Genomic DNA, 15,682 nt, shown 5'->3' with positions numbered 1-15,682 from the left:
TAAATCGTTATGCCGTTTTGTATTATGTTGAAGCATTACGCTAAATTGACGTTAAAAGAAAGTTGTGTGGTTGTTAATAGCCTTCTATCGTATTGTACATTAAAAAATTCAAAATAAATCTAAAAAAAAGCATAGATGCATTTGCCTATTGTTATCTGTTTGCATGTGTTGCTCCACTATTTATGTTCCAATATCCTTTATATTATAACTTCCGCATGCTCTTTTTTTTAACTATTGCATTATATGGACAGAACAAGCAGAATTTACGTTATTGAGGCAAAGTTATGTGGTTGTTTTAAACGCCCAGCATTTTTTTAATGTTTAATATCACAGTAAACTTTATCTGGGAGTGGTAAGGAACAGCCAGAAACTTTTTTTTGGAACAATTGTTTACTTTCTGTCACCACACAATACTTGTATCTCAAGGTAATGTTGGGGGTGGGTTAGGGTTAGGGTTACTTTTTTTTTTTAAATCAGGAGAAATAAAACAAATGTCAGATTTTAAAAAATGTATTCAAACATCACACTGTTGATTTTGAAGGTCATCTTGTGCCAAATATTTTTTTTCTTACTTGAAATAAATTGCTTTACAAGCAGAGGTCAAAAAAAAAACAATGACCCCGTCCAACACAAACAAAAGCGATTGGCTCTCGTACACACAGGCGCACGAAATCACACAAATTCCCCAAATAACAACCGCGCAGTCCGCACCCAGTCGTGACTCATCAAGGACACAAAACAACACGGCGCAAAAGTTAGCGGTGTGGCGTAGCTAATGCTACGTTACCGACGAGCGTGACTCACAAAACGCCACAACACGTGCGCGCGCCGCTGTCGTTGAACGAACGGTGGGCCGGGCTGACGGCGGGCCAAGGTCGTCCTGTAATTTGGCCTTTCTGATTGATGGCTTTGGCGGAGACGTCGCTCACTCTTGATGTTGTTTCTTGACACAAAGTCAGTCACATGTCAGAAGTCTACGCGGCAATGTCTCCAATGTCTTGAGGACATCCTGAAAATGGAAGCTTCCAAACAAAATGGCAGACTTCCTGCGAGACTATTTTGCGGGGCTACTCAAGAAGCACGCTAAATAAAAATTAGCCTTAGCGTTGCTAGCATAATGCGGGCCTCTCAGCGTAAATGTATTCACAATCTCTCTTCTTCTGTGCGATTGAGACATTCTGAATCACGTGAAAGAAAAAGCAGAATGGAACACTCCTTACTTTCACTTCCTGTTGTCCTGGTAAACACGCAAGCATTTCCCTTCTTGAGCACGTGTTGCGCATGTGTTCGCCTCCAGCTACGGATGTTCTTGCAGCTTGTTTTGTTTTTTGTTTTTGATGACAACCGGACACATTGACTGCATGAGGGTTGCCCGCTGCTCTGGAAATCACTTCATCGCTTTGCTAATTGTTTTGGTTCTATCTATCTATCTATCTATCTATCTATCTATCTATCTATCTATCTATCTATCTATCTATCTATCTATCTATCTATCTATCTATCTATCTATCTATCTATCATAGATAGCTTGCTAGCTAATGAGCTAGCTAATTATCTATCTATCTATCTATCTATCTATCTATCTATCTATCTATCTATCTATCTATCTATCTATCTATCTATCTATCTATCATAGATAGCTTGCTAGCTAATGAGCTAGCTAATTATCTATCTATCTATCTATCTATCTATCTATCTATCTATCTATATCTATCATAAATAGCTTGCTAGCTAATGAGCTAGCTAATTATCTATCTATCTATCTATCTATCTATTCTATAAATTAATACCTTTAACACAGATTTTTAAATTTGATGGAGTCATAGAATATGAGAGTATGTATTTAGTAAACGGATTGGTTGGTTCTGCATAATTTGCGAGATTAAAAACGCATACAGCTTGTATAGATTTATGAAGTTTATGGACAGACCGAATGTGCATTGTATACAATTTGCCAAAATAAAGGCATGAAGGAGTCAGCTATACCACAGTTTAGCAGTAAGTTGCTTCATGTTCAATTTCATTTGCTTATAATTTGAAAAGAAAGCTACGCTGTTGCTGTCACGGCATTGAAAAGCATTAAATTGCTGATACCTGCAGAAACCCTGTTAAAGTCTCGCGTACGCCATAAAGTGCTTTGGCGGAGGTCTCAAAAAGTTTTCTGCATCGTAAATATGAGACATCTTGAGAAAGTTGCTGATGTTTTGCAGGCGAGTTGATCGGACAGGATGTGGAACTCCGCCGGTGGGGTGGAGGATTCCCCTCGGAGTGCGGAGGAAGAAGGAAAAAGGGGCGGAGTTTGGGGGCGGGGGTATTACAGTGGGAATAAAGGGGTCACGTTCCTATTTGTGGGCGTCGGCATGGGGGTCATGTGGGGGTTCTCTGAGAGTCTTTGGCTCCTCTCATGGCATTTGCAGCTGCCGCCAATGTTGGGCCGGTTGCGTGGGAGAGCGGCAGAACTCCCATGATGCCCTTCTGCAAGCACGCACTCATTGTAAAACTTGGCCGCACTCGGAAAGCAAGAAAAAGTCGCAAAACAGAACATGACATGAGCAAGCCAACACATAAAGCAAAACTCTGCACTTGACATGAACAATTTAGGAGCTCTCAATTGCAGAAAAGGTCAAAGGATCAACTTATCCTGACTTTGCTAACTAGTGAAGACAGATAATTGACCTTTGAATGAAAATCGCTTCTTGAGTTTATTTTTATTTTCTTAAGGGTCCTCCTTCAGGCTGTTTTTTTTTCTAAATAAGCACTGGGGTGGACAAAAAAAAAATCTAGTTAGTTTACTCGGTCGTTTTTTTTCTTTTAATTAGCTTATTGCTTGGTTACTTTAGTTCAGCCTTTCAAGAAAATAGCTTTCGACAGATGTTAACAAATCTTAATGCTTTTTAAAGTTATTATCGTAACAGTACAGGTTTCCTTTTCAAATTAAGGGCAAATTAACTGGAACATGAAACAACTTATTGCTAGATTGTGTTATGGAGACTCCATTGCAAAAGTTTGCCTTCATTTTGCAAACTCATTCACTACCATTGACCATTCACTGGTCTGTCAGTCATTGATTTAAAAAAAGCATGAAATTAGGTTTGTTGTCACCAGGAATCCTTTTGTAAATGTCACATGAAGTGCTGTCACGTACCCCACTTGGAGAACCGCTGCACTAGCTGATTGGATTTAATAATGCGCCGAGCCCCCACTCGGTCATCCGGAGGACACGCTCCACCCGCACCATGTCATGTCTTCAACACGTTTACATTAGTTCTTCATTGCTGCCGTTGAACGTCGATGAGACATCGTTGATCATTGGCCTGACCTACGTGCAGATAAAATTGTGTATTACATGTGTAACGTGATGTCACAAGTGATGTCATGTCTTTAGGCTTCAAGGATAGCCATGTGAAACTTGTGGAACTACATTTGCAATGGTATCTCGAGGCAAGTTTTTACTTAGCCGTTTGGTTGGATGGTTAGTTGGTTAGCTAGCGTGTTAGCTGGTTTAGATAGTTAACTCTCGTGCGGTATTTTGACCATTTTTGGGACATTTTCCTCCAAATCCTTGGCTAGTTTGATAATAAGTGGTCACGCCGTGTTGATTTTTGACATATTACCATTTGGGTGAAATTTCAGCTCCCTAGTGTCTACTTTCAATGCTTTCCCTTTGATGTGAAATGCCTCTGATGTAAATATCAAAAGATTGGACAAAATACTGCAAATGGGTTAATGCAATGACAGGAAGAGTATGGGCTTTCTTTTCAAATTAAGAGCAAATGAATTGGAACTTGAAATGAATTGCTAAATTATGTTATAGCGACTCCTTTGCATGATACGTAAATAAAAATAAACCAGATGATGTTACATGTCCTGCATCTGTCTTAAGGAATAATGGACAAATTAAGGCACCCCGCACAAAAACAGAAAATACAGTATGTATGATATGGCATAAACAAAAAAATTGTCAACAATTGAAGTCATAACTGAGATTCTTGACAGTATTGGGAAATGTTTGAAGCTTTCAAAGCAGCTGCCAGTGAAAGGGTTAACTTTCAAGTACAAGACATTCCGTCTTTAACAACTGTTTTTCTCTTCAAGCTTTCAATTTGGTACAATCTCAGTCTCGTGGAAATCATTTCTGTACTTTATGCATCACCCTGCTGACCAACCAGCTGACTAAAAATGATTTAATGACGAAAAAAAACAAAACAGCTAACAAGCTGTTGTCGCTCCGACTGCCGACCAAACATCGGACGTGAAATATGTGACGGTTTCCATGGCAACCACAGACTGCTACAATTGAATGAATGTCAAAGACATTCACTTTGAACATGGACGCCACTTATTTCATGTCGTCTGGAATCACTTTATTCCTCCGCGCGTGTGCGCGTGCACTGATGAGTCATCTTCATCCCATGATGCACAAACAGCGGCCCGCCTGTTACCTTGACCGTTCCACTGCCAAGCGTATCAATCCGCAGACTTCCTCTGCAGAAATTCAAAACAGATTAACCGAAAAGCGAAAATCACAAGACTTTTGTTGACTCGTCACAGGGGACGATGTTATGATAATGAAGCCTTGGCTGAGATCATATGCTCATATATATATGTATATATATATATATATATATATATATATATATATATATATGTTAGCACTTGATATATTTGATTGAGAAACGTTTGCTAATGCTAATGCTAATGCTAATTGATTGATAAACGTTTTTCAGATTCAAAATAAAGCACGTTTGTAAAGCTTGGAAGTAAAAGAACATTTTTTTTCACTATTTTTACTAGTAAAATATGTTTTTTTTTTCACCAGTACTTATACATAAACGTAAACATGTTTTATGAGCTTTTTTTTTTTTTTTTGCTGCGCGGGTGTTTGTGTGTAAATGTGCCGCACATTAAACTTAATGCTCTTTTAATTACTTGGAGACAATAAAGTGTCGTAAAGTTTACGGTGGAAAAGTGGCGCGTTTTATTACTTTTATCATCAAATGTATGTCTGCATCATCATCGCTCCAAAGTGTGGCAACAAATCACGAGTGTGTATGTGTGTGAGCGTTAGCCACCCGGCGCTAACATGGTCGCCAGAGAAACACTTGTCCCTTGTGCGTCGCCACTAGACATGAAGTCGCTGTTCCTTTAATTTGGTGGTGGGGGGGGTGTGAAATTCTAATTACATTCACGTTTCTGGCAAAAATGCCAAATTTGCGAGCTGTCATCAACTTTTAAACATTTTTAATGAATAACCACCTGTTTTGCCCCCTTTTCCCCTATTACTGGCCTCTGAATTTGTGACGATCATACTTACAGTAACTCATTCAATGCCAGGGACGTATTTTCACGTTAAGAGTCCGGACATTAAATCCAAGATACTTAAGTGTTAAATCAATACATAAGTACAAAAAACGTGAAATTAAGTCATTGGCATTGAATGAGTTAAAATTTAAATTTATCGGACAAAAACAACCACTATGTGGCCCGTGATAAAAATGAGTTTGACACCCCTGGTTTGGGCTGTTTGCTGGTTTGGTTTCAAGCAGGTTCCCTGGTTCTCAATGACGTTGTCTCCGGTATTAAATGAGGGGTGGGGTAGTGAAGTGTGGGCCCGTAAATACGATGTGACATTTTATCAAATGCACCTTTGACGTTGACGTCCTAATGAGACGCAAATCAAGAACATAAATCGCCAACGTAAGGAACGATGAAACATCTGATTAATATTCATGAAGTCTGCTGCGGTAAGAGGGGGGGGCATTTCATTGGGAGGGAGGCCTGATCTTTTCTGGAATCTTTTATTGGGAAAGTCATCGGGAAACTAGAAGACCCAGCTCCATTTTTGTTGTTCTGCCTTTTCCCAGGAAATTCCGTTTTTCAAGCCTCACATTCACTCAAATGGGCTCACGGTTATATGTTATAGCGCCCCCTGGACCTTCTTATTCCAATTCCATTTTCACTTTTTTTTCACATTTTCACGTTTTCCAAGCACTTTTTTTATTGAGCAGGAAGAGGCCGCACTGAAAAGAAAATAAAGAATAATGCATTTTTTCAACCTGAACAAAAAGTCTTATTTTTGATGAAAACAAGTTGATTTATGAAGAAAAATGTTTCAAGATCATCTTTTTACATTAAAAACATTTTTAGTCTAATGTTTCGAAAATTAAAATTCTTTTTCTACTCATTCGACTCTTTTAAGCCTAAATACTTTTGTTGTTTGTTCATAAATAAATCTATTCAAGAGCTAGCGCTCTTATATAGGATTTGTGAAAGTCACATGACAAAACAGTGAGCCATGATTGGTTGATACGCGAGCCTTGAGCGTCAACATTTTCAGTTGACAGCAAGTGGAAAAAATGTGTTTTAAAGTCATTAATTTGATGCGAAATAATTTCATAATCGAAACAAAACGATAAACTTCCTACTGCTGAAATGATTGAATAGGTGGACCATCCGTTTAAAAGCACAACTGTGGCGGACACTAGGACCATGTCTCTCACCCAGTAGGCATGTCTCTATGATCCTTTGATGCTTTGAACCTGTTGGCTTTGTCTTTGCTGTTTTGGACTTTGTTGTACCAGTTTTGTGATGGCATGCGAAGAGTAAAGATCTCCACTAGCACAGCAACGTGTGGTTTCTTCGCCTCGCCACACAACTTTATTTTTCTCTAAAAATATCGTTTTTTGACTTTTTTTTTCCCTTTGCAATGAACTTTTATCTTTTGATCCAACGAATGTTTAAATACTTCATTTAATTTTCATAAAATGACAGCTTCTCAAATTTTTCTCAAATAGGTGCATTTTTTTTGGCTCTATATTCCACCCGTAAGAATCCCTGCATTCGCATACAATAATGTTTCATGAATTCAGTATGGACGTTAGGGGGAAAAAGCAGATGGTGTTAATGTTAAGTAGCAGGATTCAGCGGTGCTTGCTCGTTCTCCGCAGCCGGACACGAGCGCCAGTCGCACCGCTGTTCTCCGGAGACTCACTCGCTGTCCGGAACCGCTCGCTCTCCGCCGAGCGTTTTTCTCTCGCTTGACTTCCTGGTTTGGAGCTCGTTTAAGTAGTGGTCTAAAAATAGCCCCTGAGCGGCCCAATCAAAATTACGAGTCGCTTAGGGCTCCGGAACCAATCAGACAAGGGCAGAGGCACCAATTGCGGGTATCTATTGGTGCAAACCACAGCAGTAGGCGGGTTGAACGCGCCTTGCGGCTCATTGGTTAGAGTGTCGTGGAACGTCACGGCATCACGTGGTGCATGTTGGTGTGGAGTTGTAACAGCGAGGAAAAGGAGGAGGAAGAGACGAGTTTAGAGGGAGCTGACGCTCGGGTGCTGACTTCAGTCAGTGTGCGCTGCGCTCCGGAACCGGCGTGACTTACATGCGCGCTCGAAGGACCACCAAGCAGCCGGCTGAGATGGACGTCATCCCCATGTGCAGCATCTTCCAGGAGCTCCAGATTGTGCACGACACCGGATACTTTTCCGCCTTACCGTCCCTGGAGGAGTACTGGCAGCAGGTAAGCGCACGAAAACAAAAGCAAGGGAAAAAAATTCAAGATTTATTTTAAGCGCAACTTGTTGATGGCGTCGCTTTGCGTGCCTGAGCAAACTTTGCATGCGCGACGGTTCGTGCGCGCGTGCGCGGAGCTGTCACTCGTGCACGCGCGCTGGCTGACAGCTACCCAGCTGACGATTTTCTTGCTCTTCCCGTTTGGCATTAGAAATAAAAACAACAAGAAAATCACCTCGCTTTTCAAGGAATCACCCCTTAACTATAATTTGCGATTTGAGTTTGGCTTCATGAAATGCTTTAATACGGACTCTTTCGATTTCACTTGATGTTCTGAACGAGAATGAATGAGAACTATCGACTGCTAGTTTTGATTTGGAGGAATGCAATTCGGCATCAAAATTATGCAAGCGTGAGGCGTGACATTGAAGTGCTTTGATTGCAGACTCTTTCAAGTTCTATCAGTTGTTCACACGTGAAAGTTTTCAAACGGGACAAACTGAATTTCAAGTGCTGAACCGTATTTTTGTTTGCATAAATGCGAGTGAATAGGTCTTATTTCACATCATTTTAAAGACATAACTTTGTGGGATGGTCATGTGTTTTGATACAGACTGTTTTCATTCCAATCAGTTCTCCAAAGTTGGACTGCAGAATGGACGATTCCAACCAACCAAAACAAATGTTGTTATTCAGGGACTTGATGTGCTTTGATTCAAACTCTTTCACTCTCAATCAACTTTTTTACTACAACAATTTTTGATCCGGAACACATTGAATGTCTAATTTTACGGTCTTAGCAATTATTCCGTTGCTCTCCGCTTTGATGTAGACTCTTTCAAGTTCCACGAGCGCTCCAAGTTTGCATGCGACTATTTGGATGATTCCCTCTTTGTCATTCAAATGGAAAAATCCTCGGCTTTCTGTCCGACCTCCCCCAAGGCGGGCCGGGAGCCAAATTCCGAGGTTTTTGCAACGTTTCAACTGGGAGTGGGATGCGCCTCTAAACTTTGTGTCCAACATTCTTCTCTGCCACACGTTTTGTCTGGGAATGCCGCTGCAGATTCTCTTAATGAGTCATCTAGCAGTTATTTGCTGCTGTCGGAATTTGGCCCACGTCGGACCCACAATAGCGGCCTCCAAAGCCCCCGCTTACATTCCCAAAGTGGATCTTGCAGTATTCATGCTGGAGCTTTTTATGGAGCGCACACACGCACCCATTCCATGACCCCCCCCCCCCATCTTCCTCTCAGGTCCCCGGCGCGCGATGTTATTTCTAGCCATGCCTCCAAATGCATTATTAAATCCACATTATGCTGAATAATTGATGGCGCTAAAAGATCTACAAGCACTTGGCCCACAGACAGCGGTTGGGAATGTTCGGCGACATTCTCCTTCCTGGTTCGGGCCTTCGGAGTCTTCCGTGTCCAATTCGCCTGAAGTTTTCCTGCTCGTTACGCTTTGGAAGCAAAGTGCTGGAAGCTTTGCAACAAGTGTGGAAGAAATATAAGACTGCGCTTTAATGCTGACTTTTTCGGGTTTTATTCGCAAGTTGAATAAAAGCCTGCATACGTTTATTTCCCATGTCCGGTGATCTCCTAACTGTAGTCCAGGCGTGTGCTTTTCGGGCACAAACTTTACAACACACAGTGCACCAGCGTGTGGTAAGCGGCTGCTAACTCTCCCTGCTGCCCTGAGCGCACATCTTTTTACTTTCAGCAGGGCGTTTTGACGCTTGAAAGAAACAATCTTGTGGCACCAAAATGCAAAAACTTTCAGCTTCAACAAATGCTGAAATTTGAATTAAAAAAAAACATTACAACTGGATAGTCTCATCAGGAAAGCAAACATATTGCGTTCTATCAACATTAGGTCATATTTTGCCATCAATAAGTGTTTAATTTCAGATTCTTTCTGATTCAAAATTTTCACAGTTGTAAGCAAAAACATGTTACAAATTTCTCAATTTCTCAAATGATTTGTTCAGGAAATCAACTTGACATCATGAACAAATGTTTAAGAGCTTTAATGCTGACAGTTTCAATATCGATGAATTCGCCGCATGAACATTTTGAACAAGAATGAACAAGTCCACCCTCAACACCCGTTTCTTGTTGCAGGAATGCAATTCAACATCTACACCAAGATGGTGTTATATTTAGCTACCATAGAGCGCTTTATTTATTGCAGACACTTTCAGTTTCAGCAAGTTTTCATTGTTCTGAACAAAAAAAGAACACATTTCAACCTCTCAAACAAATGTTTATGTTCAGGAATTCTTGATGTTACAAAATCAGGTTTAATCATGAAAGGTTTTAATGCAGACTTGAAATTTTAATGAGTTTGCCACAACAATGAACTAATAAGAGTAATTCAACCTCAAACACTTTGTTTTAGGTTCAGGAATGCAATTTGAAATCTATATCAAATATGTGTTATTTTGAAATCATGGAGTGCTTTATTGCAGATTCTTTCAATTTCAGCAATTTATTTTCTCACCATGTAAACAAGAGCCAGTTACAAATTCATCAACCCTTCAAACAAATGTTTATGTTAAGAAAGTCAGCTTGACATAAAAAAAAGGTTTAATCTTGAGGAGTTTTACTGCAGACAGTTTGAATTTCAACGAGGTTGCTGCATTTGAATGTTATTGTACATATATTTTAGAATATTTTGTACAAGAACATTTTAACCACCAACATCCATGTTGTTTTTATGACTGAGACTGCAATTTGGAACCAAAATCAAGAAATAAGCACATGCCATCATGAAGGGCTTTAATGTAGACTGTCTCAGTTTCAGACTGTCTTCGTGACCCTTTTGAGCAAGAACCAGTTCTAACTTTCACCCACTAGACTAGAAATGTGTAAATTCTTGTATGCAACTTGTCCATCATGATTTCAGTGAAAAGTTCTTTCGATAATCAGGAATGTAATTTGGGCTCTAATTCAAGAAGTACTACTTGAGTGCTTTAATGCAGACTCTCAGTGTTTCACATGGGATCATTTTAAACAAGACCCAAGTCCAAATTTGAACCATGGCAACAAATTTACATGCGCGAGAATGCAATTTGACATCTATCATGGAGTGCTTTAATGCAGACTATTTCAATTCCAGTGAAAAGTTGTTTTTACGCTCACAAACGCATATCAAATCAAAGCGTGCTAATAAGCCATTCATTGCAAGTTAATTGCATATAAAATAACCAGCGGTTGAGTTATGACAAATCGCTGACCATGTTGTCGTTTTGTCTCCCCTAGACATGCTTGGAGCTAGAGCGCTACCTGCAGGCCGAGCCGTACGTGTCGGCTTCCGAGCTGAAGTTTGAGAACCAGGAGGACCTGTGGAGCAAACTGATGCTGGCGTGCGGCGACAAGGCGGCCGATCCCAAGCTAAGCAAGGAGGACGAGGATCCCGCGGAGAACCAGGGCGCCCCCGGTTGCTGCTTCCACTCGGACGCCAGCAGCGAGGCATCGGACAGCTCCGAGGAACTGTCGCCCGTCCTGGATTTCCCGGCCGGCTCGCTGGCCGACCTTCTGGGCGACGGCCCAGAGGATCTTAGCGCCGCCGCCGCCGTCCTCATCGGGACGCCGCCCTCCTCTCCCGAACTGGCCCCTGCGGGCGCGCAGGCGTGGGGCGGTGCCCGCGCCGGCCCGCACGCGGCCGGGAAGGGCAGGATGGGCGGCGGGGCGGAGAGGCCGGGGCTCTCTGGCGGGGAGGCGTCGCCCGACGGCAGGAGGCGAGTGCACAGGTGTCTCTTCAACGGATGCAGGAAGGTGTACACCAAGAGCTCGCACCTCAAGGCGCACCAGCGCACCCACACAGGTATGCACCTCCCACTTTTCAAAATACACTTGGGCCTTGAGGTACCAGTGGATTTGGGTTTCTTCTGCTAGCTTAATGCTAACCCACAATGGGGAATATCATAGACAAGCTAACAAATAGCATCGTCGATTTTGAGGTTAGAGGCCGAGAAGCAATGCAGAAAATACTCACAGGTGTATATTCCTTATCCTCTGCACACAACGCGTCATGTCTTCCTGAGACTCACGCTGTTCATTTGTGTCCTCTGTTGTGTCCATTTTGTCCAAGCAAGACAGCGAATGTAATGGCATCCCACCCAAACAGATGAGACAGCATTGTTTGCTACTGAGCACACTCAGGTAGCGCAAAAGATAAGAGATGGACACAAATTAATTGGTTGCATAAACACACAGGCCAGTTTTCAGGCGAAATGTGTCATCACCTCATCGAATTGATGAAACGAACGAGTGAAAGAAAGGCGCTCATGCTAAAAGAGATAAAAGATTTTTTTTTGCAATGAAGTGGCACTTCAATTTTTCTATTTGAGTGAAGGAAATATCCTTTGATGTTGTCAAACAGAGGATGTTTATCCTGCAAACACGGCTCACATTTCTTCATGAGAACACCGTCGGGGCACAAAAACAAAATTGGTAATAGCGCTATTTGCCTTTCTGTTCATGAGCTCGCCGGCGTTCATATGTGAGCCTCGTCAACTTTGACCCGCCGGCTCGCTGTTTACAGCTGCAGTGCCGCCTATTAGCGGAGGAAGTTGCATTCCTTGCATGCTTGCCCGACCATATGAGCCCCCCCCCCCCATGACATCAATGCCACCACACTCACACATTACATAAGCTGCATACCACGGCAACCTCGCTTGTTTTTCACCTCAACCCATATTATCATCTATTTTATTTTTATTTCATGTATTATTTATTTACTTAATTTTTAGCACTGCCATTGTTCTATTTATTCATTGTTATATTAGACATAATTTTCATGACACCTTGAATAGAGACATACGTTTGCTTTACCAGTGGATTGCCCCCTGGTGGCTAGTAAAAAAAACAAAAAAAATGCAGATGAGCCTGAACTATGCGCCACAGGGCTCAAATCACGAGAAAAAAATGCAGGTTAAAGTTCTAAATTTATGGTATATACAAGTGGTTCTCAAAGTGGGGTCCGCAAACCCCCGGGGGGGGTCCATGGCCTGACTGCAGGGGTCTGTGAAATAATTTTAATTTTCAATAAAATAATATATATTTGTGTTATTATGCTCTTTGTGACTAAATAATTGGCAGTAACCTGGGAAATTAACCCGTTATAAGGAGGCATGCAATTTGCAATTTTCATTTTTTTTTTTCAAAATAAATCTGTTGGTGAATAAAAAGGTCACTTATGTTTGCCTCGGAGAATTTGCTTTTTGAAATGGTTCCCTGAGTCCAAAAAGTTTGAGAAGCCCTGGTGTATATAATGAACACTCTAATATAGCGTATGCACTTTTAGCAATAAGCAGACATATTAGGCAGCAGCGTTGCATTTAACGTGATTTGGAGTTGAATAAATGGACTGACGTGTGTTTGTGTGTGTGTGTGTGGGGGCTTACGCGCTTGTGTGTTTTTGTGTGTTTGTGTGACAGGCGAGAAGCCGTACAGATGCTCGTGGGAAGGCTGCGAGTGGCGTTTTGCGCGCAGCGACGAGCTAACGCGCCACTTCAGGAAGCACACTGGAGCCAAGCCATTCAAATGCAGTCACTGTGACAGGTACCAAATATCGCTTGGCTACTTGACAAATATATCATTGCTTCATATATTTATTTATTTATTTTTTGCCAAAAATGTCTGACATTATTTATTTTTTATTTTAATTTTTTCATTAAAAAATGAGACTTGCAATATTTCCTGCAAACACAGCATGCTAATGCTAATTTGACACATCACAAAACACTATCAGGACTCAATATTTTGTCACTTTTTCTACTTAAAAAAACATTTGTCCAGTATTTTTTTTCCGAAAAGAAGTTGGACTTTAATGTTGAAAAATTCTCACTTTTTTTTCCTCAGAAAAAAGATGTTATTATTAAAATAGCTTGACTTTTCTGCTAATAAAAGGCTTTTTTTTTTACTTAGGAAATGAGTTTAACCTTTAATCTTGTGAGACCACAATTTATTTTTCTCTCTATAATCTGACTTGACTCATTATTGCTTCATAATTTTATTCTATAGTTTTTATTTATGTAAAATAATTCTCACTTCAATCTGGCGATATTAGTTTTTGTCATGCTTTCTTTGTACAGAATATCATTCAACAAAGTTTTTTCTTTACTTGACATAAATGACAGCTTTTGCTTTGCTACATGCTAATGCTAGATGCTAATGCTACATGCCAATGCTACATGCTAATGTCACATGTCAAACAAAGCAAAATATCGAGCAGGTTGTGGGTTAGCAAGCGAATGTGACGCAATCTTTCTCCGCCTTTTCTCAGGTGTTTTTCCCGCTCTGACCACCTGGCACTGCACATGAAGAGGCACATTTAAGGCGACGTGGAAGGCCAAGCGGGACGAATCAGGCACATGTTTCTTGACCTGTGTAGCGTCAGCGAGGCCGGTGCGGCGTGTCGACGGGGCACCGTGGCGTCGGGCGACGTTCCGGGCGGCGGGGAAAAAGCAGGAAGGAAACGCAGGCTCCCGTTTTGCACCGTACACAGTGCCTCCGACGCCTCTCCGTGCTGGAGCAGCAGCGTTCCAGAAAAGAGTATGGTGTGGGGACGTTTTTTTTCTTTTTTCTTTTTTTTTTTAACGGCCCTTCACACCACCGCTAAGGATCATGGGACATTTTGTGGGTCGATGGAGTGTTTGGACTGCGGATGCCTGCGCTGGTTTGCTGAAGTGCGGTGTGCATGGTGGACGAATGCCGTCTTTTTGTCTCAAGAGTGGATAGCAGAGGAGCGCTTCTCTGCTCGTGTGCGCCTTCCGGAGCCCTGGAGGTGGAATTACAGCTCCCTGCTTTATTAAAAAAAAAAAAAAAAAAAGTTGAAGCGGGAGCAAGGAGCGAGGTTTTTTTTTTGTTTGTTTTGTTTTTTTGGTGCAGCTAATAAATGTGCAATGTATGACGTAGCCTGTCTGAAAACATACATGGCAGAAAGTTCATTTTGTTGTCTGGTAAGCTAGAGGGAAAAAAGAAAAACAGTTGGAAGTGGAGTGTCATGGACAGATGCGCTGGAAAGGAAATGCATTATCTTTGATCGAAATTTAATCGGGTCATTTTCAAACTCTGACAAAATCCATCCTTTTTCTTAGAATTTTTTTTCCCCCTTTCCCCTCGTGTAGGATTCAATTTTTTTTATGTTTATTTTTTTAATGCAGCTATGGTCTTTAAAGAAAAAGTCATTACTGGGGAAAAAAAATCTGACTTTAATATCGTAATGACATTTTCTGTCACAAAACATAGTTTAGAATTGTGAGATGAATTAATTTGATACTTTTCATAATTTCTTGCAATATTCAAGTTTTGCTTAATTTAATTGCTGATACAATTTACAACAAAAAATGTTGTTTTTTTTTTTACAATTTTGATTAATAAACTTCTGACATAAATTAGGTATTCTGCAATTTACTTGCGTTCAAATAAAAGTTTTTGTAATTTTATAGGTTTTTTTTTGGTCAACAAAGTAAAGAGATTTTTTTTTAACTATCCCAGAAAGTGGATTTGACAAGTAAAATTTTATGACTAGAAAATCTATCGATAATATGTTTTTTCCGGAAAAAAAGTCAAACTTTAAAGCATTCAAGTTTTGCTCGATAAAATCTGATTTGACCCGCCATTTTGCAAACTTTTTACTGGAGAAAATTCCACTTGAACTTTTTTTTTTTTAAATAATCAGACACTTTTTTTTATACAATTAAAACAAATTTTAATATTGTAAAATACAAATTAGCGTTGTTGTTTTTTTTAAATTAAACCCAATTGGTTCCTTGCAAGAAGTGACATTTTTTTCAACTATATGACAGGGTTTGGTTTTAAATAGTTTTTTTCTTTCCAGTGTTTCAGAAGGGGTGGCAGTTGTTTTTTTCTTTTTTAATCGAAAACATTTACCGTTGTTTACGTGAGCACAAGATATGTGACTTTCCATGCTCCTCTGAAATAAGTCACATCGCCAACTAGTGTTCTGGCATGCACATTGCAGCGTGATCACTGGATTGGGATGTCGTGTAAATGCTGCGTGAGGGGGGGGGTTGCATGAGCTATGGGGGGGAGGGGGGGGGATTCATATTTGTTGCGCTTGGAGGATGACGTCGTTTGAGAGCAGCTACCTTCATGTTGCTATTTTCGAAAAACACTTTTTGTTGGGAAGACCACTAATAATA

General features: G+C 40.7%; 1 protein-coding gene across 1 annotated transcript; it reads left to right on the top strand.

Moving 5' to 3' along the window:
- The first annotated feature begins 7,274 nt into the window (after positions 1-7,274).
- Positions 7,275-15,185, top strand: LOC148414462 (Krueppel-like factor 6). The gene is made up of 4 exons (XM_088430502.1): positions 7,275-7,519; positions 10,773-11,337; positions 12,953-13,076; positions 13,801-15,185. Exons 1-4 carry the CDS (start codon positions 7,382-7,384, stop codon positions 13,850-13,852), a joined length of 879 nt encoding a protein of 292 aa, XP_088286628.1. The 5' UTR covers positions 7,275-7,381; the 3' UTR covers positions 13,853-15,185.
- The last annotated feature ends 497 nt before the right edge of the window (positions 15,186-15,682 follow it).

The sequence above is a fragment of the Hippichthys cyanospilos genome, chromosome 12 (genome assembly GCF_059441005.1).
Source record: "Hippichthys cyanospilos isolate Australia breed blue-spotted pipefish chromosome 12, RoL_Hcya_1.0, whole genome shotgun sequence".
Classification (NCBI taxonomy): domain Eukaryota; kingdom Metazoa; phylum Chordata; class Actinopteri; order Syngnathiformes; family Syngnathidae; genus Hippichthys; species Hippichthys cyanospilos.
This window is presented reverse-complemented; position numbering and strand designations above follow the sequence as displayed.